The following is a 26,715-nucleotide window of genomic DNA, read 5'->3' as shown; positions in this document are numbered from 1 at the left end:
TGCATAATTCTTATTACAATAATATAAACAAACATTTTTTATGAACAATATTTAATAAAAAAGTATTAAAAAATATATATATATATATATATATCAAATTATAAGAACATATGCTCAGTATGAAGAAATCTCTGTGCACAACTTGTGCAAGTGAACACTGGGACATATCGGTCTTTTAAGCTGGTGCCAATTATTTTTTCTTTTATTTTTTTTCGCTCTCTTGGAACAGAATGCTCGAAATTCCTCCCTAATATGTGGCGCAGCGATAAAGTGAAAACATTAAAAGACAAATATTTGTTATAAAACCATCACTTTCATAGTAAACAATACGTACCGAATGAAGTTCCTGCCTCTTCAAACCTACGTTTCCCTAGTTATGATAATTTTTTCTCCGAGAAAAAAACATTTTTATGGATTAAATACAATTGGCGCTCTTGAGAAAAATCCTCACAACTTAAATATTTTTATGGCAGCCTCAGTCGTGCGTGTGATAATGTCTCATGAGAAGCGTATATTGTCCGGGAAAGGGGGATGGTCGCTTACCCAGAGCTGCTATAGTAGTGGAGGGGGAGAGGTATAGAAGGAAGAGACTGTGAACTACAGATCACAGGAAGATGGTAATCAGAGTCTTCCTCTTGCGGCTCCCAGACCCGAAAAAACGATTATCGTGAGAGAAATTCTTACGCAGCGACCACTGACGGGTTAAGAGCTAAGAGATATAGGGATATGAATGTGACATACGTAAGTGAAATAAAAAAAATATTAAAAAAAAAACCATAAAATTTGAATTGTAAAAAATAAAAAAATACTATTTTTAACATAACACAGCCTAATATAAAATAAAATAAAAAATAACGAACTGTCAATTGAACTGTTCCTTGAAAAACATTTCAGTGACAGATAAACACACTATTGTTACACGTCACTTGTTTGGAGACATGATTGTCATATATTTATTTTATTTTTAATTTATTTCAAATTTTTTCACTATGAATTCATTGCTATCGCATAGTGGACGATAGGTCTATTGCTTTGATGTTCAGCGAATTACATGTGGGGTTCCTAGTTGTTTAAATAAATTAAACCTTGTAAGACAGCGAAGAAAATTTAGAAATTAGGTAAATTAAAGAAAAAACACCTAATGGTATGGGGAGGGGGAGCTTACAAACCTCGATAGATTCCAGTATTACTATATTGTGATCTTTTGGAATCACTCATATTATGAAAAGCACGGAAGATATATATGGGTTCAAAGTCCACCGGTATGGACATTTAATCTCTGCTTGGGGTTAGTCACACTATATCTCTTGTATCCGTACACAAGTATATTCATATGTATATGAAGTAAGTATTCATATATGCTTCATATTCAATCCACGATCTTTCAATGTCATCTACTTATATTCCAGCACAAGGTGTACCACTCTGAAGTTCTTTGTTTCCTTTCTATCCTTTATCGGGCTAAGTCTTCTAGCATTCTTATTCTTGTGTAACCGTTCGTAATCCGCAGAGCAAGTTAAGTAACTTCGGTGCTGCTATAATAAGTTACGAAAAAGAGAACTTAAATCCGTCACAATCCACGGTCCTTGGGAGGCTGGGGTAATGAATCGCCGACGAGGTACGGTGTCGACACCGAAACTATCGCAACCAAATCAAAAAAGCCCATCTGATCTGTTGAGAAAATAAAACAAGAAAGAAATATTCGCAACCGAGACAATTCCATGGGATATTTATTAGATTACCTCGACGTTCCTGCTATAATTCACAATGGCGAGATAAATATCTCAAAGATATGATCTAACTATCGCAGTCTTCTTTCAATTGGAAGACAACACATATTGCAAATTTGATACAATATTCTGTATCACTCTGCATCAGCTTCATTGGAGGTATTGGCCAAAGTTAACTATGCGAAGGTTGTTTTTTCTTTTTGCCAAAGACTTGACCTGTTCTTGTCGTTTTTTTTTTTTTTTCAGCTCCAGATCTCGGAATAAATATCACAAGTTATGGCTCGTATGATAATAAAAAAATTGACTAATCTTAATTTATGTACCTTTTTAATTATATGCAGAGTCTAATGTCCACATTGGTATATCTTGAAATTCTCTTATGTATAAGTACAACCTCGGCCAAATCAATATGAAACTGGAGTTATTTTTCAACGCAAAAATTAGGAAAGCATAATGTAAAATTTGATTATCACATGATATGAAAAAAAAATTCAATTGGTCAGTAAGTCTTATTGTTATAATAAAAATAAAATCTAATTGTCATAATAATAATAAAATCGTATTTTGTTTATAACTAATATATTGATCTGATCATAAGTGATGCGCTACTTTAAGGTGCCAAGATCTGATAACTTCTTTAGATTGCTTTTTATCCGGTATACTCCCAAATGTTTCATAGGTTCAGGAAGAAATATAAATAATTTTAATTATTTTCATGGACAATATGATACAGGCAACATACACTAGTCTTGGGAATGTTATCTATTATTACGAGGATAATGGTATAACCCTACTATACCTTAAAGGGAAAATGAATGCAAAAAATGGAAGTTGATCATGCCCTCTCAACTCTAGTTTACGTTAAGATTAATTGAATGTATATCATGTATTTTTTAAATTATTTTTTACCTTAAATGTAAATAACGGTATTCATCTCTATGCAGAATGTAGCTTTTATTGTTTTAATAATATTTAAATTGTATATTAAATTAACTCTGATAATTATGTATTACGTATTATGCTTGTGTCAGTTGTTGCACCAGTCATCATCGTCGAGAGGTGAGTTAGCAATGTCGGCGACCTCAGTAGGTGGGTCTCTTTGTCCGGTGAAGAACGCTGACGAAGTATTTCGTGCTAAGACCAAGTCTAAACTAAGAGTTTTAAATACTCTTTCACTTTTCAAATGGTGTGCGGTAATAAAAAAGGGGATAAGCCAAATCTGAATATTTTTCATCATAAAAAGCGTAATTCTGGTATTTATTCTTTTTTCAAACTGATAATTAATCCCTCAAAACGAGCTGCATCCAATCTAATTTCATTTTAAATGTTTGTGTTGGGTTTCAAGTATTTTTAGATTGAATTTATTTTCAAATTTAGTTTTATCCTTTTTTATATTAATCCACGCTTCATATATTTGTCTCAAGATGATTAAACCTGTTAAATTTTAAACTTAAACTTGAAGATATGTAATTATAAGGTGTATATATAGCTGGGATACAGCAGGCTATATCATAAAATAGTATTTTTTTTTCAATGGGATAATGCGTCTACATTTTATTTCTTATATATCTATGGAAATCTAGTCTTGCGGATTGGGGATGAAATTCCATTCATTTTGGATTTGGCCATATCCCAACCGTGGACAAGTGGCTGAAGCTCTGGTATAAACTACTAACAAACAATGTTATATCATAAATTTTTTAATTTTATTTATTTAAAAATTATATCCAGTATGGTTGGACCAGATGACATCTATCGGTCCCTGGGAAAATAACACATAAAAATGATAGATATGTGAAATTTAATTATTAAAATTTTGACTATTAAGGCATTGTAGAGGCTATACAATTTTAAACTAGATAAGTACAATATGGATTGATCTCAAGTGATACAACTAATAATTTAATTAACAACTACGAAAACGAAAATAAAAATAATTATTAAACAAATAAAATTAAATTAAATTAAAAAAAATATTAATAACTCAAAATACTTTGAGGCGAATAATAAATCTTTAAATTTACAATTAGTGAATTAATATAATATTGAAAATAAAACAAGATGATACAGAATACGATAAAAATAAGGATCCAATAATATCTAAATAAGTAATATCTATTACTAAGCGCACACACATTTCTAAGTCTAATCGTAATATAATGAATAATTATGTGGAGTTAAGAAAAAATACAGGTAGATATGGTCATTTAGTGAATTAAAATCAATTATTGGGAATCATAGAAGTAAGAAATATTTCTTTTTTAGTTTTCTTTGTGGTTAATTTATTTATTAGTTATTCTGGTAACCGATTGAACAGATATGATACAGTTTAAGGGACGTTTACTAAATCAATTGTTATAGGGTGGTTCAATAAATTTAATTTTTTTCCTAACCTTTTTTATATATATTATTCGTTTTCTAAATAAATTATTATCCATAAATTGTAAGAACATTCTGTAAAAATAAAATAGTTTAGGTGATAAAGTACCCACGATTTTAAAATTTTCTCTTTTATTATTTATTGTATTTTTTCCAGTTATCAATGTGGGAACATTTTGTTTGATTTGATGTTATTATTTAGTCCATTTAAGCCAAAAAAGTGACTATTCTACTATCTTGTTTTATCAGGGATGGGAAGCTCGAAATTTATAAATCCAAATGTTCCATGTAATCCCAAATATTTTCTTTTGAGCATGAAAACAAGCGATCATGGAATGAATTATTTCTCGATATGAATAAGAAGACAGAATGTATTTTTAAGCTTTATAAGTACTATTGTTTCTATGATGTAGTGCCAAAGGAAATACATTTAAATACGTGAGGTATCCATAAGAAAAGAAATTCGAAAGAAACTATTTTCTGTTATTTTTTATTTATTTATTTTTTTTATTTATTTTTTAAAAAAATATTTCTTCCTAAAAAGTAAGCAGTGGTTACTCTCTGAAAAACCAATTTTTTTAATACTGAAAATTGTAAATTTACCATCAAAGTTTAAGCTGGAACTTAAGTGATATCATGAAGTGATAAGTGCTCCTAATTTTCTTGAATAATAATGAAACAAAAGTCTTGAGTTTTAAACAATTTCTTAAGATCTTTAAGAATACTTGGCATTAAATAAATTAAATGCCTTCATGAGACTGTTTAAAAAGTAATTCATAAGCTAATATATTTTTATTTGATAAAAAAAAAAAAAAAAAATCAATTTTATATGTCTGAATTTATTTATAAATTATTAATTATTGGATATAAATCACTCATTAATATTTACATGTTTGTTTCAATAAACCTAATGTTTAATTAATGAAATAAATATGTTATTTTACATTTTTTTTATTTATTATTATTTTAAATGTATTATATCACTGAATATATATTTTTTATTAATTTTAATTTTAAAAGTCGTTCTATTACTTCAAGCCCTCTGTCCACTGTTTTGCTTTGCTGTCTTTCTAGAGGTCTGGAATTATTAAGACTTCTAATTTTCCGGTCGCTGGTAATGATTGCTGGTAATGATTGCTGGTAATTAAAACCAGCTACTATTCTCAAAATCGTATGTCATTTTGAAAATCACTCTCTGGCCAAAGAGAGGAATAAGTTAATTTACTCATTAACATCACAATAGAATTATTATAATTTAAATAATCCATCTTATATTTATTTATTTAATAACCCACATAAACTGAGTCCAAATAATCAAGTCTTGCAAAATAGTGTGTGTGTATGTGCAGCCTAGTTTAAAAGCAAAGTCATTTAAAACTTAGATTATTCGGTATATCAAATGAAGAATAAAATGAACTTTTTTATCACCTAGTTTTTATTATAATTGAATTAGTTTATCAGGGCTTAAATAGAAAATAAAAAACAAAAAATCTTCCTCATTAGTAAATATCTCTTATTGTTAGCAGTAATAAACTATTTGAGTAAATTAATTGTGAATTGCAGCGAGGTAAGCTAGATAAATTTATTTTGAAATTTAAAATGAATCATCTTTGATAAATTCATTTGAAGGCTATTAATAACGCAAAGTTTTTTTTGACGTGACAACGTCTTATAAATCATTTTGCGGGATGCCATGTTAGAAAATGTTTCCCGTAACGGAAGTAGATTGTGGGGGAGGTAATTAGTAGTGTAGTAGTGGGGATAAGAGGATTATAGATGCTGAGTCATGCAGGCAAAAGTGTCCCGTAACGGAGAAGGTAGTGGTGGGGATGGGTAAGAGTGAGGTGGTGGGGGTAAGAGGATTATAGATGCTGAGAGTCATGCAGAATTGATGCCACTCATTTCATATTTCTCCTACCATCGTCCGATTATGAATAGAATATTGGAAATAAAGTCTTAGAATTAAGTATAACTGTATAAATATTTTGTATAACCAAGCAAAAATAAATATCTGAATTCAATATGTGAACTGGTTTATTATTTCAAATACATAACATTGGATTGATTTTAATTTATATTTATGTAATATTAGCATAGAGTATACGTTGTCACGGAAATATGTCGCTTCGCGCCGAGGCCTACACGGGCACGGTTTTTTTAAAAATATTATGAATATATAAAATTATTCGCGATTTCAATACAGATTTTCCACTTCCTCGTTCGATAAGCTTTGAGTCGATGTATTAGGCCGCTATATGTAATTTGTAACTTCGACTCAAACTATAACCAGGTAGTCTTTTCATTTCCATTAGAAAAGAAAAATAAGTCTGATTATGAGTTAATCTAGTGTTTGTTATGTCCACCTTATGAAAACATCACATCAACGCGTCGTAATTTTATGGACAATGGGACAATCATAGCAATTCCAACCTTATTGCCATTGTTTTCCTCCGTAGTTTATTGAAAAATTGTATAATGAGACAGCAGAGTATGTAACAGGTTGCCTTAGAAGCGTCCTTCGAGGTATTTCGGCTTTGTTGGAAATATTTGTGATTACGAGGAAGGATTCGTAATTACCGGGAAGTCGCGATTGTGTCGGGTCTAGTTGGGATAATTACTTTATTATGGAGGACAGCAGTACAGAATATGGACGGTTCAATCATTTTATTACAAAGGAAAAAATCAATATTGTTTGGATCAGTTTCTGTATTAAATATAATTTATTATTTTCTTTTTAGGGTATATCAATATTTTTAACAACAGAGTATGTAACATACTTCCAGGTAACGTAATGTGGGCATATAAGTGACTCAAAATGAACTTTTAAGCTACTTAATTTTTGGATATCAAGTCAGGAGTGTGGATACAATTCCTTGCTCATGAGTTGGGAAACACTACTTTTCTATGTTTTTTAAAATTTATTTTATAAGTGATGAGATCCCTGATAATTTGTAGGATAATCTAGAGTAGAGGTATATTCAGACAAATTCAATCTACATACAAGACCTTGTGTAATTTTTAAAGGTTTTTTGAACTCCTATCACTCATTGATATTAAAGACTACTAAATATAAAAATATTAAAAAATGAATTAATGTAATAAATAATATTCATGTAATCTAACTTGGAAATGAAGCACAAGTTATCTTACAGGATAATAATCATTTCTAGCATGAGTGGAGTGGCCAAAATTTACTTCCTGGGTCCATTACGAAATAAAAGACAACGTGATCAATTTTTGAAAGAAAAAGTTTACACTAATTAAATAAATACAGGTTTTCATCTTCCTCGATTTAGAGTATTTTTTATTTCGTATCCTTCATTAAGAATAATGTAATAATTCATATATATATAAATAATACATCAATTGTATTATATATACTTTAGTCTGCCTTCTCCGTTTATGAGAGGCATTATGAGGTGTTGATATGAGTCCAGTTTAGGTGGTATTGTCTAGTGGTCCCACCCCATTCCATGTTAGCCCCTGGCTATCAAGCCACTTAATGTAAAAACCGCCTTCAGCGGACCAAATTTGTTACATCTTAGGCAAACCAAGATAAAACGTATATAGTTTATATATAATTCTTAGTTTTTTTTTAAGTCCTATATATAATTGTAATAGTTTTAATAAATAAATAAATAAATAGGAGGTAAGGAAAAAAAAAAATATTGTCTAGTTACAACATGGAGTTAATGAAACGTGGAGAGCAAGACGACAACAATCATTTATTTCTAAAATGTTTACAAGTTTTTTAACGGGTACAGGCCAATCTAGGATTCATTAGTATTTTAAAATTTTAATCATATGCCTTCACAAAATAAATTAGTAAATAAAAGTAAAACTTCGAACAAAGACAAACAATTAATGTCAACAATTAATTGAAAAATAAATAAAAATAATTGACAAGCCAACCTTTCGCTATGGTTAGGGCATAAAAAGACTTATGGTCACTCTGGATTGTAGAACAATGAAGGCACCACTTACTTCAGCAGCGAAAAGAAGTCCTATAAACTCGTAACAGTAATTATCTAGAATATTCCAATATATTGAACTATTTATGGCGGTAATGCTTACGCTGTGTTGCTTAAATAGTGGCACATCTGAAAAAAAAAAGCTTTTGTTTTATTTTGATATGTACGTATTCCAAAGGTATTGTGGTGCGCAGGGGTTCTCAACTTTGGGCAAACTATTAACTTTAGTAACTAGTGGGGTTGTCATAAGACCACAGTCTACGATACAATCTATGAAGTACGTCAAATACAATTTTTTTTCATCAGTTGCTATTTAAGATATCAGCGATAAGACCTGATGCATTAGTCTTTTTTTTTTATTATGAGGATATTTAGAATATTTTATTCATAGGCTTTTAATGTAGTTATACATACGACAATAATTCATGTCCTTCACATACAAAGCTTTCAGTCTTGTCAATTTAGGAAGACTATTTGTCATAGCCGGCGTTCCATTTTCTCAAGGTAGCGCTGTGCAATTGGCCGCTTGTTAATAAAAACAAAGATGGGAGATGTTTAATTGTCATCGCTCGTTCTTAGTCAGCGTTAGAGCAATAGTATAGTAAGAGCCGATCGATATCTTGCCCGGGGGATTTCAATATACACATCGAACAATTGTTACTGTTGTAAATATTGGAACCATGGTCGAAGCGTGGTTTATTTTGAGTCAATCAATTCAGTACTGTTATGTGTATATCTATATTCTTTTAAGAGGAGAAGATGGTCGGGGGGTGCGGTCAGCAGAAAAACACAAATAAACAAACTAATTATTTATATAAATATTTATATATTTTTTTAAGTATTTTCTTTTTTAGGTGTTGATGTGAGATGTTTTGTTTTAGATCTGATGTACGTGATAATATCTTTTTCCTATATATTATTAATACATAAGTAATAGTTGGACATTATTTATGACTTTTACGATTCCCTATTTTCAAAATAATTGTAAGATGAAAAACTCATCTTTTGTTATTCTCCTGTATTACCGAACATATGTCGATGGTGCTTGAGTAGTATTTAGGTATTATATTTGTTTTTTACATATAGCTGATGTATCAACTATTTGTAAACCTATATATTATAACCTAAATAACCTATATATTACAACTAACATATTAGCTTGGATTGCGGTTTGGTTCAGATTCAACTCGGGAAAACTTTTATTGTGTTTAAAATTATATTTTTCATGTTTGTAAGGAATAAGGGGAATTTATTTTATTTTATTTATATTTTTTCAAAAAGCAAATTTTGTTTTTCTTGATAATTAGTTACCTGTCTGATTTTGCATGTAGAGTGTAGAAAAGGAGTGTTTAGGGATATCAAAGTAAGGTCAGCAATATTTTTTTTTATTTTATTGTGTAATGATACATCCTCTCTTATATTTATAGGTCATGGTAATAGGAATACTAGAGCTTATTCACACCGTATTTACAAATATAAAATTAAATAATAACAATAACAAAAACTTAAAGTTAAAGTAAAATAACGTCTTAAACACAATCACTCCTATTTACAATTTTTAGATTCAGTCTGGGGAACCCCGAACCGAGCTCTGCTAGATAGGGATTGTGCTAGGGGTATAGGGTGATAAGTGAGTTTCTCATGGAATGTGGGAAATTTAAATTTAATAAGGTCTAATACAAGTGATCTTAGGTTATGATGGAAACGTCCGTAGCTCAGATGTTTAGGCCTAGTTCTATCGTTCTGAGATCTACGGGCGGCACCGGTTCGAATCCGGCCTGGGTGCGTTGACATCTTTCATTAAGTAGTGGTCCCACAAACTGGAAAACTTGATTCTCCACCACACTTTGGCTAGAATAGGTTGGTCACCTGTAGATAACTAGGCAAACATCACCTTCGCTGATTGCCTTTGAAGAAATAAATAAATAAAAGTTAACAATTTATTTATTTGTTTATGGAGCAACCCGCGTACAAATAGAGTTATCCTGTGAAATACATGAAATAGATAATCAATTGTAGTAACTTTACAAAACTGATGAGTTAAAGATCGTTTATATAAACTGATAACAAACAATATACCCAAGTTAGGCTATCCAACAGTAAAACAAAAACATCACTTCATATTTATTAATATTAAAAAACAAAAACTATACCTTCTATTTGGACGATAGGTGACCGCCTCTAAGCAAAAGGTTTTGGGTTACATATATAAAAACAGTTTAAGGTCCAATCCTGAGGGTACAGACAGAAATTCGGCATGTATCGGATTCGGTTCTCATGATACGCGGGGCAATTTGTCAAAAAAATGGAAACAATCCTCCAGAGCCATTCAATTACAAGCTGGACAAAGCTTCTGTGGGTCCAAAGTATATTTGTGTGGACCGAAATTTAGAGTAATTGCATAAAATAAATAAAAGTTATGATGTAAGGTGTTGTTGGTTACATAGTAAGGATGACTATTAGGATCGATCACATTTGATGTTAAGAGTTTTTAGCTGTATCTCACAGTTATAGTCCATAATTCCAAAAAGGATTTATTATTGTCTGATAATGTATTAATCTCTTGTTTACTGAAAGCTGAGATTTTCTATTTAGCAGTCTATATAATTGTCCAAATCATCGGTTACGTTGTTGCCTTTTAAGACAAGTTTGTGGATTCCACGTTAGTCTTCTGCTTAGGAAAAGACCAAGATACCGGACTTTGTCGGAGAAAGAAACTGGTTTGGAATTAAAATAAACTGGCGGACAGTATCTAAGTCAGAGAATAAAAAAATAATTAATTAATAAACGATGTTAATTGTTGACCGCGGATGTATTATTAACAGAATATGTCTGGGAGTGCGGTCAGTGAAGGACAGAAATAAGTAGAACTTATTTAGAAATAAGTAAAACGTTTCGGTCATAATTTTAGGCCTAAAATTTTGGCCGAAACTTCAGCACTATTGAAATACGTTTTTACTTATTTGTGTTATCAACAATATCATTATTTTGTGTTATTAATTTTATTTTTCTCTTTTATTAAGAAGCATTATTGTTATCTATTTATTTTATCTGTTTTTCCCTTTTAATTATAACATTGTATATAGTTCGGGGTGTCTTTTGTACGAGACTCTAACCGCCATATAATATATTTAAAAAATAATATAACGGCTATATCAACCATGTAAGGCCAACCAAGCCGATCTGGTATAAAATAAATTTTAAAAAATATTTGTAGATGTCGAAATGAGATAGTATCGAATGCTCCTTAAGTTATTGGTAAATAAGCCTCTAGTGGAGGTAACTCATACAAATTCTTTTTAACACAATGTTGCCAGGGTTACTAGCAATCTCTATAAATTTTTTTATAAATAAATTAAAAATTATTCAATAAATAAGAACAAAGGTTTTTAAGCGTTCAAAAATAACTAAAAGAAAAATAGCCTATAGTTTATTCTTAATGTCAGAATTTCTGAAATCCTTTATTCCCCTTACAGATGAGACGATAATCAACACTAATAAAATTCGAACGAGAACCCCATTGATTCTCACAACCACAACCGGTTCCCAAATCTCTTATTTGGAACCAATAGTTTTACTAAAACAACTTCTATCAGTAGTTTTGTTTGGTTTCGGAGATTCGAAGGAGACCTAATTTTCTTCTTGAGTTTGTTATCTGAATTCTTACAAGTGGTGGAAACTTGTTGGTATTTTATATTTTTATTTCTATCTAAAGGTGTACTACATTCCTCAGTGTTCCTAGGATCAAATCAAATGGTGACATTTGGGACAAAATTTAAGTCCCAATGAGACAATAATTTGATTTTCACTGTGTGAAAGTGTCAATATTTCAATTGCATCCACTGGTCAATAGATAACCTCAGCTTGTTCAAGAATTTTTACTTCTGTATCAATTTTTTTATAGACCATTTTTATTTTTTAATTATTTGTTTAATGTAATTTACAACTGTACAAAATAATACAATAGGTAAATATGTATTATGTTTCATATACACTTGAAGATCTTGGGAAGGAACCACCCATTGGTGGTACTTCAAATATTAATTTAAATTAGTAGGTCCCGTGGCCATCTTCTTTTCAGACGCCTCGGAGGATTATCAGGGATTGTTAAGGATGAAAGATTAAGAATTAATGCGTAAGGATGGGTAAGGATGGTTAAGGAGTTTGGAATGAAAAGACGCATATCTGTTTTGGGTCAAATCTGCAACGAATGGGATGCTAATGTCTTTGGGAATGAGTTTATTTGTTACGTAATCAAGGATTTTACGTAGGATTTTGGATTTTAACGATTGGATGCGGAAAGAATTTGATGGTTTGGTGGAGCCCCAGAGCTTAATTCCATATGTCCAATTGGTCTGATTATTGTAGTGTATACTAATTTTTTGTAGTGAATGGGAAGATTAGATAGTTTGTCAAGTAAGTGTTGTAGCAATCGGAATCTACGAGCAGTTTCTTGTCGTTTCAGTCTCGTGTGTGGATTCCAAGTAAGTCTCTTGTCATGATGGAGTCCTAAGTATCGAATCTGTTCAACAGGCATTAGTGTTATAGACCAAATTTAAAATGTTAATATCTATCTCTCTCACCTGTGAGTGACCTTTAACCTCATTTTTTCTAATATCTCCTAGAAGATTTTAATTATGTGTTTTAAGATATATTGTACTATTAGTCGGATAGAAAAAAAGTTATTATCCATAAGCTACCTGTCCCATAGATGCAACCTATTCCACTCACATTTTATTAAATTGAGCGCCAACACTGTACAGGATTCACACCAAAACGAGGATAATCTATTCCACAGAACCTTTAGCTCAAGTTCCCTTGTGAGTGTGTTTTTATGAGAGTGATTAATGAGAGTCATTTCTCCTCCTATCTCCCTCACACCGGAATATTTCCTAAAATGTGAGTTTAATCCATGTTATATTACGGTTTATTTGTGTGATTATAAGGGAGTTCGATAATCTATAAGCTGATGATATGGGACTAATATGGAATGGTCCACTACAATGTGATTTTCAAAACGTATCTCCCTCACACCTCCAACAGTAAGGGAGATAGAATTTATGTGGGAGAAATAGAAACAATGAAAATATTTGTGAACTTGAACTCATTTAAATATTTAAGTACAGCTGGTTTTTAAGTTTGTTTTTACTACTTTTAGATAGCATCCCGAAATTGTAATGGCTATTAGTTCTTTTTTTATTCAGTTTATTTCGATTTTTAAAAATATTTTTTTGAGCAGTCGACAAGACTTTTTTTCTGCTGTGGATTAGACTATTATTTTACAACATTTTTTTGAATGCCTTATCAGATATGTTGATTACCTACAATATTTTTCTTTATTTTTTTTGTAAGTTTATTTCATTCAATCTCATTTTTATTATTCAAACCTTGGTTGTGTTTTACTAACAAGTTTCGAGTAAGATGATATTGTGATTAATAAATTTTGAAATGCGAAACCACTTTGAAAGTCAACCTTTAAAAAATGATTATAAAAATTTAATAATAAAAAAAGAAAATTTTTCGGAGTTAATGCACAACTTATTCCAATTTCTAATTTTGTTTTGCTGAATTAAAAACAAAAGAGTTCTGAATTATACTTTTTTTCGTGAATATTAGAATGCCATATGACTCCCTCAAATCTTTATGTTCCAGCAGCGGATATCCGTTCTATCTTATAGGATAGCAAACAAACTTTAGATTATTTTTTTTAGTTTCTCCACCATTCCAAACTCTACCATAAAATTTGATCAAATTTCACCATAGGTTCCAATGTTGCGTTTGTTCCACTTTTCAATTAATTCAATTCACAATTTTTTTATTAATTCAAAATTTCACACTTCAATTCACAATTAAGGCAACAATGATCCAACAAGACATACCCGTCTTAGAATAAAATCGTCGACGAATGTGCAAAGTTTATCATCTTTTGCAGTGATCGTTTTTCATTAACAATTATTGCTTCTCTCGACTCGCAACCATTAAATTTTACTACCCATGGATGACATCACTGGCTTTAAACCTACGCGTACTATAAAGGGGAAATAGTTCTTTCATTGCCAAATAGTTCTGCCACCTAGCGCGCTGCTGCAAGTAATTTTGTTCGTGCTGGACTTGCACGCATTTATTATTTTTCAGCCTAATCGCGAACTCTTTGATGTATTAAGTCAGAATTAAAAAAAAAAAAAACTGTTTCTTCATTTTTTTTACATATACTGCTTTACTATCTTTCCTTGACCTGCCCAAATGGGATATAGTAGGAAGGTGTACATACATATGAAGCATGAATTATCCCTCTCTATGTTTAGCTAAAAACAATTAAAATAGCTCGAGTCGTTGATTTTAAGGCGTGTTTCCAGTTGACATATGGACTGATAAAAACTTTGACGGTATCAGTTACAGGTTAAAGATATTAAGTTTTGTGAATCTATACGAGGCGCGATCGATGATAATGGATACGTATAGGATGACGAATGAAGTGATTAATAAAATGTTTTGTAATTATTATTTTTTGTTGTGAACTTCCATCAGCATAAATAAAAATGTTAAATTAAATCGGATGATTATTCTACAAATGTTTGGCAAATATTGCTAATTCATTTCGTCGCAGTAACAGTTCTTGTCACTATGATTTCTGCTTTCAGTTTAATAACAGTCATTACCCGTTTACGACCCAAGTTCCAATAGCTCGTTGCTAATCCTATCACGATACCAGTTGCTATATGTGTCAGGCCGAGTTCCTCGCGTTACTCCGGCTATAAATCTCGTCCAATGACCACGAAAGCGGTACAGCTTTCAGTGTCTGCTTTAATAATGGTTCTCTTAACTTTCTAAAGACAAGTCACCTCTTGGATATATCCGAAAGGAGAATACCTGCGAGAGTCACTTTTCTCTTGAATTTATTCAAGACGTGTAATTGTGAACGTGTATAGACGGTTCCGAATGGTCCCGATAAAGAACAAGCATATCGCCATCGTTAAAAAAACCCAAATGAGGCCGACCTCGTCTCAGCAGAACCGGTTTTAAAAATATTGGGACGGAAAAATTGTCATGTCTGAGGCACGACTGGAAAAAAAGGGACTAAGTTCGAAGATAGCAACCCTAAAAACTTCTTTATTGAAAAGTAAAAATGTGGTGTACCGATGGACGGTAGGGTTTAGGCTGAGGTAATCCACTTCTGGAAACAGCAGTCTTTATTATAACCCTAGAACAGTTCGCCCTTTTGGAGCGTATGCAGTTGAATTACTGGAATATATCAGCCAAGATATTTTAGAGGATAATCCTCCGAAACAGAAAATTAAAATGCTATGGAACCCTATCACTTAAAAAAAAAATCAATATTCGAAAGATAATATACTCCAGAAGAATACTATGTACAAACGGTTTATACTTCTAATTCATTACGAAAGACTGATCTACATGACTAAAATAAGACCTATTTGGACAGAGTTGAACTTTGAGGATCCACTAAACCATCGAATTCCTATTGTATCCAATCCTTACAATCCAAAATCCTTCGTAAAATCCTCAATGCCTCTTTGTCACAAATAATATCATCCACAAAGAACTTAAGTTTCATATGTAAACGATTTAGCCCAAATCAGATATCAATCTTTCAATAATAACTACCTAACCATCCAAACCCACTAGTTTCTAACCTTGCTTCCTCTATCATTACTGACAATTCTCCGAGGCGCCTGAAAAGAAGATGGTCACGAGACCTTCTAATGAAGAAATATTAGAGTGCTACCATTGGGTAGTTTCTCGTCTGTATCATGCCATTATGATTTTACATCAGATTTACTGGATGTATCATTATGTACAGTTGTAAATGTCAATATAGAAATAAAAAAAAGAAATAACTTTTCTTTATTGTTGTCAAAGGAATTTTAGTTGTTTTTTATGGTTTCCATACCAATATAACGCTCTGGAAATTTCCATACTGCTTCTATGATAATAATATAGAACAACATTCGGAAGAACGGTTAAAGTAGTCCCGCGTAAACTATTTAAAAAAAAACAAACGGGAAAGTCGTTTTTTGTGTAGTATTTATCGCCCGGTGTTATTAACACTTAATAATCGATATAGTTTTATAAATTTAAGCAGAGATTATAAAAGGCCAATGCCAGTGAAATAAAAAGGACGTTTCTTCCTGGATCTATTCGTAACAAATAAGGATAAATGTCAATAGACTATTCTTTTTCTTTTCTTAAAATATTGTAAACCAGTTTTTTGTTTATATTTAAATTGTGTTGACAAAAACCAATATTACTTGGATAACATATAAACTTGATAAATGTTATTTTAGAATTCGCTAAAACATTTATTGATGTGTTTCATTACTGTATTTTGATAGTGATGTTTACTTTTTTTATCGTTTGGATGTTCATGTTGTGTATAAAGAATATTATAAGAACATATTTACAGAATATATCTGTCAGGATAAGTAAAATATAAATTTCAATTCTCTTTTCATATCAGTCCTGATTATCATAAACTGTATTGGCCAAAACATCACCAATTTTTTCAGACAAAAATAAAGTATGCATTTTATAATTAATAATTGTAATTATTTAATATATTTTTGAGTAACTTTTTTTAGTCTTAGACAGTATGATTATATCTATACCACAAGGAATTATAAAAATGTATGTAAAGTATCTGATAAATTCGTGTCATTATCAGTTAGATAATGTGATTAGTAATAAAATATAAATTGTAGGATATAACATATTAAGATATTTTTCAGGAGAATAAACTTAAATTGAGAAAAATATTAATTTTGGAAAAAATTCTTCAAGCGCCTAAACATTGAATAATAAAGATGTTCAGATAAGTTAATAAGAATCTTCCAGAATAAATTTTACTTTCTTTCTTCTCATTGTTCAATCTCTATAGGGTGTTCAACGGAATTTATATATGGCCTAATTTTGTTCCTCTTGGCACAACTTATTATTTCACGGGCCCAATAGAGGCTTCAGATTCCAAAACTAGTTTAGTCGGTTTTCTAATTTGCTTTATATTTATATTATATTTTTATTTCTTTGACTTTTTAGTTCTAGATCATAATTAGGGGAGGATTTCTTCAAAGTTGTATGGGTTTGCATGAATTTAAACCGATTTTGAATGAAATCCTCTCATTTTATGAAAATCTGGTTCGTGTTAAAAAAATAGTATATACCCTATATAACAGTAGACTCGTACATATTCATTAGGTTTTAAAGTTGGATATCTCGTTTTAGTAATAAATTGCATATGCATACGTGTACACGTCTTCCTTAAATGTTTATTCTCGCGGTCCAACCCACGGGGAAACTAAGTTGCCACTCCTCACATCTCTATTACCTGTTAAATGGGGTTACTAACCTTTGAACTTGGCTGCTGGGAACGAAAATTGGCAGTGTAAGCACCCATCTATTCCCAGTCAATTTAGAAAGTTCTTCAGGAAAAGAATTTGATGCCTGTTTTTAATGGGCTATTGGAATAGCCAATATCCCATGACAGGGAAAGCATATGAGACCAAAAGGAGCCACAATCCGGTTCATAGCTTTCCTTTGTCAAGAGCCACACGCATATGTACATACTAATTTTTTTTTTAATTTAATTTAATCTCTTATTTTCACAAACCGCATATAAAGACAACTACGGTACCACATCGCTCAACATGTGAGCTTCCTACTAAGGTTTGCGTACTAATAAAGATTCAAGAAAAGAAAATAAACTAAAATTTCTAAAAGTTTTTTCTAACCTATTATTATTATTAAAAAGTACATTAGTGTTATAATTTTATGAATTCTATGTATATTATTAGTATTGAAACAAATTTTTTATAAGATTAACAAAATGTTACAAAATAATAATTGTTAAATGAATAATTAAATATAAATTATTAAAATATGTTATGTATGCTAGTTGCTTTTATTTTAAATAATCTCTAGACTATTACGTACTCAATTATCTAAGGAGAGTAACTCAGTATAATATTTCTGGATATTTCTCATTTGGCACATTGCTTTGTTGGACTCTATTGCACGTGACTAAACTCCACTTTCCTCATTTAGTATTCAATGGGGAAGTAATAATTTTTAAGGTAATTGTTAATTTCACACTTCCTAATTGAAAAAAGAAAACAAAATAAAATCACTGATTTTTCCCTAAAGGCTATAACATTTTTATGCACCACACATTATTTTTTAAATGTATCCATTATGATACTATGACCGATAATATTGAATATTGTTTTATTTCTTTATTATTTTGTCGTTCATTTCTATATTTATAAATAATTATTTTTCCTAATCATTTTAATTTACTGGTAGATCGATGGTTGACCGAATGTAATAAAAAAAGGAAGATGGTAAAAAAATAATAACAGATGAAAAGAAGAAATAGAAATTAAAGTACAAACTAAGAGATGGATAGAAAGGGGAATAAGAATACCATACAGACTAGAAGTCAGAGCCAAAGTGAATTGTTTGACAGGATGTATAGAGAAGAGTGGGGATTGGCAGTTAAAGTATGCTACATTTGAAAATATTTTAAGGTAAACAGTATAGAAAATTAAAGAAAATACTTAAATAGGTAACCACTAAATGATGATATACATTATAGGACGGGGGAGAAATTATATTTAAAAAAATATATAAATATGCACAGATAGAATACAAAAAAGAAATAAAGTTAAAAGAATGGATACAATAATTAGAATAAATAGGGGTACACAGGCGTCTATTATATAATAGAAACATTGATAATAATAAAGTAATTAGAATGTAAGTATACTAAAGCTGAAAGTAACATATCAATATCAATTAAAAATAAGACATATAAATACAAAAAAAAAGGAATGGATTGTAAATATAAAACATAAATTTCTTTGAACTTTGATAAATATCCTTTTCTTATAATTTAAATTTTGAAAACCCACACACAAGACTGAAACGATAAGAAACTGCCCATAGATTCCGATTGCTACAACACTTATTTGACAAACGCTCTAAACTTCCCATTCACTACAAAAAATTTGTATACACTACGATAATCAGACCAATATGGACATATAGAATTGAGCTCTGGGACTCCATCAAATTCCTCCCGCATCCAATCCTTACAATCCAAAATCCTACGTAAAATTCTTTATGCTCCTTATTCCGTTACAAATAAACTCATTCACAAAGACCTTAACATCCCATTTGTTCCAGATTTGGCCCAAAACAGATATGCGTATTTTCATTCCAAACTCCTTAACCATTCTAACCCATTAATTCTTAATCTTTCATCCACAACAATCCCTTATAATCCTCCGAGGCGTCTAAAAAGAAAATAGCCACGGGACCTTCTAATTTAAATTAATTTAATTTAATTTAGGATATTAACCTTAAAAGTTCCAAAGATAAAAACAATTTTCTGCCCAGCCGGATTCAAACTAGGTTCCTTGGATTTAGTAGCCGTTATGGCGCATTATAGGATCTTAATGCCAATGGGTAGTTTCTCTACATGCCTATTATTATCTTACATCAAACTTAGTGGATGTATTTTTATGTATATACAGTTGTAAATGTCAATAAATAAGAAAAAAACAAACATAAAACTTAACCTTATTATTCGCAAACTAATTTTACTTAAAATGTCTGCATAGTGTTGTTTAAAATTTCTTGTATCTGTTTTAAAATTAACTGTATAATTAATATAGTCTGTTATATAAATAGACTTAAATATTTTTTCTTTTGAACGTATTATTTTCGTTATGTAAAAATATTATGTTGTCAAAATCCAATTTATGTTGGTTACGGGCTTTATATATATTTTATTTAAATATTAAAACCAGTCTCGAAGAAGTGATAAGATTATATATAAAATAATAGATTTTTTTTTTTTTAAACACACGTTAAAATCATTCAATATATAATAAAATAATTAATGTTTCAGTTTATGCTTTTTAAGATTAATCGAATGTCGAAACTAATATTATAAGTTGTTTATTATAATAATTAGACAACTAGCTTCTATTTGATAAATGTTTCTAATGATTGGAGAAGTTTGTCGCGGGGTGCGGTCAGCAAAGAACAACATAAATAAACAAAACCATATTTATTTATTTTATGCCGACGTTTCGACCTGAGTTTCATGTCTTATGACTGGACTAGCAACAGTTGCTAGCCTACATTTTACGCCACAACCCCTGATGAAGACCTGAAACTCAGGTCAAAACGTCGGCATAAAATAAATAAATATGGTTTTGTTTATTTATGTTGTTCTTTGCTGACCGTACCCCACGACAAACTTCTCCAATCATTAATCTACGGTCAACTAACTACACCTCATAAATGTTTCTAATACAGATTAAAATAAATATATACATCCAATTTTATTTTTTATGTAGTTTTCATAATAGCTTATTGAAGTAATCTTTTTGATACCTCGGTTCGTTTTATTTTTGAGATATCAAAAGTGTGAAACACGATGACATATTGCATAGAAATCATTGACCACGTAGGTTACAAACGAGTGCAGCTTTATGACCTACAGGCTGCAGTAGAAGGGGCATTCCAGGGACAACTGGTCTAGTATTAGACCTGACATTCTTGGATCATGTTTTAATTAATTTTCCTATTTCATTAATTTATATAATCCATTAATTTGGAATATGAGGAGAAGATGAAACTTTTTTTATTAGTGGCATTCCGGCCAGAATTTCAGGCCTTTATTAGAGCTAATAACAAAAACAAGATAACCATAATGATTAAATGGAAGTGCAGAATAACAGCACAGTTTTGAAAGATTATCTTTTCTATTAAAATTTTTTTTTTCGCTTCCCAAAAAGCACTTTTTCAGTTCCTCACTCTGCACTCCTCTATTATAATTAAATGTTTTTCAGTTAAAAGTGAAGGTACTATGGTACTAAGTATGTATAAATTTCGCAACTCGATATTATGAATTTTTATTATTGAGATATAAGGAAGTGTAATTTAAGTATTTCCAGGTAATGAATGACTCATGATGTTTAATTTTATTTGATATTTTAAAGTCAGTAATTATATATTTATCTAAAATATTATGCATTTTAAATTTCCATATACTCAAAGAGATGAAGAATTTATTCAGCGTAGCAATTCCTCTTTATTATCCAGAAATCGAAAAGAAAATTTTCAATTTTTCGAATATCAAGACTAGAATTGTTCTATAAATGCTAGTAGAGAAATAAGCACCAGATCATCCTCGTGCTTCATCAAGCTTTCCAGTTTAAAAACCATGGTATTGTATAGCCTTGAGACCAGTTTCCTCTGGAAAAACAAGGGAAGTCCTTGGATACTACTATCCAGCGAATTGAGTAGTCTAAAGAAAGTCCTGTTCCTGACCCCGATGTGTTCTTGCACTTTTACTAAGATGTACGTCATCGGCCCATCGAGTGGGCAGCTGACCCAATTGGTCGGATTACCAATTATCGAAATGCCGTCATTAGTGTAAGTACATGTTGTGGGTAATTGTGCTAATGGATGGGAGGTGGATAAATCCTCAGAACAGTATCCATCATTTCAAAGATTATATCTCCTAAGCAGACCGATTAGTTTTTTTTCCTAACTGCTATTAGCTCCAAAGGATATCTTGATTTTTTTAAAAATTTAATGGATCAATTAATTCGTTCGATTTTTAAATAACTTTTGAATATTATAATCATTTATATTTCTGAAAACAATTATTGGAGAATTTATTTTAAAAAAAACATATTAAAATCTTCGATTATAAGTACATCACAACCTCGTTATACACAAAGTAATGAACCTAAAAAAATGATAGAGAATATACGGTAAGAGGAGAAGATGGTTGGGGGTGGTGTCAAAATGAAACACAAATAAGTTGATGTAACTTATTTAATTGTGCCAACGTTTCGGCTAGAGTTTCTAGCCTTCATCAGGACTAAGAACGGAACAAGATAACAACCAATTAGTATAGAAAATAAAAAACAAAATATAAGCAGAATGACATAAAGTGAATAATTTTACAGAATTAATAAAATGAAGTGATGAGAGAAGTAGAAAATAAAATGTATTCATAGGTAATTGAATAAGTAGGTACAATAACATAATTAAGAAAATAAAATAAAGATTAAGTGATATAATGCAAAGAAGTATGAATATATTAGTTATTAATAATTTAAAAATTGAAATATGGAAAGAAAAAGAAAATTGAGAGAAAGAAAATATATGTAACCATAATAATTGATAAAGAGGCAAAATATAAGTAAAGTCTAACAAAAGAAATGAATAGAAAAAAAAAAAGATTAGATTGAAAACAACAATAATATATGGTGAGCATAACTAATAACGTGGGCAAGAAAAATTGAGTAAAAAGGGGTGGTAAAATAAAGATAGGGAATAAAATAAAATAAAACGAACCTGTTACCTTGAAAACACTTATAGAATAAAGGTAAGAATCTTTTTAATCCTGCAGATCAAAGAGATGAATTCGATAGAACTCTAAAATGAAGTAATTAGTAATCTTGCGATGGATTATCAAGGGTCTAAGAAAGAGTAATACTGCCTTGGTTATTCATTATATAAATAATTTAATTGCAAGCTTTTAGAATTTTTTTTACTTGAACTGCGAAGAAAAAAAAACTCCACATTAATGACACTGTTTATGAATTATCGGTCTAAAGAAATTATTTTTCAGGGCCGCCTATAGCTCAGTGGTTAAGACACAGTCTTACCAATTTGATGTCTATTGCCAGTGCCGGTTTAAATCCGACGTGGGACGTTGACTTTTTTCATTGAGTGGCGGGTCCCACAAAATGGAGAACTTTGACCCCCAACCATGGTTAGGCGCAGTATAGGACTCCAATGGGAGTCTTGGCCGAAAAAAAATATATATATTTTTCAGAATAAGGTAAATGTATTAAGTTGTTATGAAATTCTTCATTTGTTTACTTGAATATCTTCTTTACTCTACTTAGGTATTTGTTGTAATATGTTTGTACTCTGTAGGTATCAAACACTAATGAATACTATTAGATAATATCTAGAATATGATATCAATAATCCTTACAAAACCTGATTAATCGAACAGAGGGTAAATGGGTGCAGCAACGTTATTATCAACTTGCAGTTGCTGAAGCTTTGCTTCAATCTTGCAGTACTTTGATTGATGGCTGCATTGATCGATGTTGACTATCATGAGAAGGCTTGTCTCCCGGCTGATGTTAGACTTCTGTTCGATGGTTGGATATAGAAGGGTATGCGTATGATGCAATGTAGTATGTGTAACCTACTTTTTTGTATAATGCAGGAAGGTTTTGCTAAACTTTAAACAGCAAAACAAAAAAAAATTGTTTTGTTTTGTTGTTTTTATTAATGAACCTTATTAATCGAAAAATGAATTAAAAATAATTTTCACAACGTTGTTTCCAAAATAGTAAGTAGCCCATTAAAATTTTCTCATTTCTCGACCATTTATGAAGAAAAAGCCTTTTAGAAACATTATTCCAATACTAATTAAAAATAAAATAACGCTGCTATTAACCTTAGAGCAACCAAAGTTAACCATCACGATAACGATATGTTATGCTATACCTGTCATAACAATGACTATCTCTCAAATGTATACGCCACGACAGTGAACTGCAAAACCTTATTGTGATTGTGCGATAAAAATGGGCATATATTTTGTTTTGACTATTTGTTAATTAGAAAAAGGCTTTATCTAGAGTTTTACATTAAAACGTTTCTTGATTCATTTGTGCAACTTTTGTTGAAGTTTATTATTAAGTCAGCTGTTTTAGCTCCGCCAATTTTTTAACTCATCATATTAAGGGTAGGTTTCGCATGTAAACAGGGTATCCACACAATATCCGTATTTATAGATAGTTACCGCAAGTGCTACAACTTAGGCATGAGTCCAATTCTTACATATGTACTTATTGTGTAAAGCAATTATAGCAATGTATATTATATCATAGTGTATAGCAATATATACTTGTTGCTTTTATTCTGTTATAGTGCGGTATGTAGTATATTTCTTTTTAGAATGAAATTGTACTTTTCATTTCTGCACGTTACCACTGATAAACAGCTAATGCTAAACATTCATTAGTTCTATTTTTGTCTGTAGTTTGTTTGTTTGTTTATTGTTGCTTAGAGGCGTAAAACCCTCTGGTCATCAACGCCATTGGCATGCTAAAACTTTTGTAAAAATTAATAATAAATAAAATTAAAAAAAAAATTAAAATCGAAGAGGAGTTATAATTTAGAAATAAGGTGATGTGCTTTTAAAAATTCAAACATTAATGTAATTTTATCTTTCTCATTTGTGAGAGCTTCTGATAAATTTGGGGTCAGTCCTATCCTGTTTATTGTTGGCAAATAGTGAGTACATTCTTAAAAAATATGTTTAATCGTGAGAATGGACTGACAATATTTGCACGTTGGAGGTGGCAGTTTTCTGATCAGGTGAGAGTGCGTGAGGAGGGTATGACCTATTCTCAAGCGGGTTAGAACAACTTCTCTGCGGCTGTTGCGGTAGGATGTCGACCATGGTTTTACTGATCTTTTGATTTCTTTTAAATTACTCGCAGAAATTTCATCCCACTTGGCCTGCCGTCTTTCTAATATTTGTAATTTAAATAATAATGTTAATAAATAATATTTGTAATTTTTGTCTGTACTGTTTCTCTATATTCAGAAAAAAATGAAGAAAATAGTATGAACATTCATTAGTTCGATTTTTCTCTATAGTTCTTACTAAATATCAGGAAGAAATGAAGAATATAATACGAAAAAAATTATTCTTTTATAGCCCTTAGTTATATCTAATGTATTATTAGTTTTTTTAATTACATTTATTAATTTTTTTTTCAGGGGGCACGAAATTATATTTGTTAAGACGTGAGTTATTCAGTATGGTCTTATCTGGCGCAGAATAATTGAACGAGGAAATGGCTAAGAATCCAGAAGAGACCAGCCAGGACGTGAAGCTGACTGGCTTCAGCAGGCTCGAAGATGGAGGCGTCTACAATCTAGCATATATCCATGACAATGGATCTCCAGGTAACTGTTATGCTTTTATGTCACAATTAATGGGAAAAAAAAAATGTTTTGCTAATTTAAATATTTTATCTAAATATATACAAGATTTATTTTAAATATAAAAAGAATGATTTGCTGCCATCCCGAGGTGATATGAAGGCAGCGATTATTAGTGGCATTGCAAGTTTTTTATTAAGCATATCTAAGATATTTTATTGCAAGATAATTAAAAAATAGTCCATGTTCTTGCTATTTAAGATATTTGATTTGTACAGCCGCATCTAGACACTACTGGGTTAGACCCGATTTGGACCTTTATTTATTACTTCTATGTATTCGAGCTTTGTGGGTGGCTCTTGCTGAACCGTGCGAAGTAAGTTTACGATGGATCTTAATAATTCATCTATTTCAATGTAAGGTCTCTACATGTTGGAATCAACGTCATCCATTGGTCACTACAGGCATCCAAATGTATTTATCTGAATTCTGAACAGGTCCTTGACAGGAAGGAATTCGCCTTTTAATTTGCTATAAATGTTGGTCCGGCATACCTTATCAAAAGCAGATTTGATATTTACGGCGTAGCATATTGTTATCATCACTCAATGTAAACAACTCCTGAATTTTTAGTTACTTTCAGAAAGAAATTTATGTTTACGAAAAAAATCCTATTTGCTTTGTCTACGGGGAAACAATAGATTCAAAATCTCATGATTGTTGTTTGTTTTATATGTATGAGATGACCTTAAGTCCATTTGACACGATTTTGATAAAAATTGTTTTCCTTAGCCGCATAATTAATTGTAAATTAAGTTTCAAACAAGGTTTATATATATATTCTGTATTTAATGTTTCAGATTTTCGTTTATACTTGTAGATATGTATATTAGCAGAAACTGTACTTTTCGATTTATTATTTTTAGTTTAATTGTATTTGATTTTTTATCATTTGTTTTCCTTTTTATTTATTATCAGAAGTTAGTCATCTTATGTTTTATGATATGACATAAAATAAAACTATATTCTATTTTTATTTATCTTTTTAAATTCATTGTTTTATTATATTTTATGACTTTTTTAATTTCATTTTTATTTTGTACTTTACTGTAAGTCTTTAAAGCCTAATTTTGACGCCTATATGTTATTCTAAAGGGATCAATCCCAGGATAAATGAAGAATATTATTATTATTAAATTCGTGGTATAATAAAAACAAAATTAAAATATTGAATGATCAGATCTTTATCATTTTTCCCCTCTTAAATTACATTAAATTGAATAACACAAAATGCAGACTACTCCTTCCTAAATTAACAAATTTTTCCAGCTCCCTCTTAAAATGCATTACTAGAATGCAGAACAAAAGGCTACCTTCAAGCGGTGTTCATAACTTCCTCCTTACGTGCACCCATGGGGCCTAGAAGAAAATATATATATATATTTATTTATTGAATTAAAATTGAAATATTCACCATTAGAATGACACAGGATATTACTCTTTTCCAAAATATCCAATTCCTCAGCCTCCTTTTCGAATTCATTACCAATGTAGTAAAAAGTGTCCCCCTCAACCCGATTTCCCATCATCCCCTGAGACTTGAAAAAAAAAATATTGAA

General features: G+C 30.5%; 1 protein-coding gene and 1 long non-coding RNA gene across 5 annotated transcripts in view; one reads left to right on the top strand and one right to left on the bottom strand.

The window, feature by feature from the left end:
- The window catches only part of LOC106690165 (uncharacterized), an 18,178-nt gene extending 15,990 nt beyond the window's left edge, over positions 1–2,188 (bottom strand). Inside the window, exon 1 of the long non-coding RNA XR_001344539.2 lies at positions 2,054–2,188. This is a non-coding gene — a long non-coding RNA (uncharacterized lncRNA). The remainder of the gene's footprint in view (positions 1–2,053) is intronic.
- LOC106690163 (sodium-independent sulfate anion transporter) overlaps positions 1–26,715 on the top strand; it is a 190,514-nt gene that overhangs the window by 83,157 nt on the left and 80,642 nt on the right. For all 4 annotated transcript variants that reach the window (XM_014435496.3, XM_067051443.1, XM_014435497.3 and 1 more), the window contains one exon: positions 24,932–25,120. In XM_014435496.3, the coding sequence (XP_014290982.1) occupies positions 25,009–25,120 (112 nt within the window). In that variant the 5' untranslated portion in view covers positions 24,932–25,008. The remainder of the gene's footprint in view (positions 1–24,931; positions 25,121–26,715) is intronic.

The sequence above is a fragment of the Halyomorpha halys genome, unplaced genomic scaffold (assembly GCF_000696795.3).
Source record: "Halyomorpha halys isolate HHAL.00 unplaced genomic scaffold, Hhal_1.1 Scaffold1598.1, whole genome shotgun sequence".
NCBI classification, from domain to species: Eukaryota; Metazoa; Arthropoda; class Insecta; order Hemiptera; family Pentatomidae; genus Halyomorpha; species Halyomorpha halys.
The sequence above is the reverse complement of the archived record's forward strand: the minus strand, read 5'-3'. Positions and strand labels throughout refer to the sequence as shown.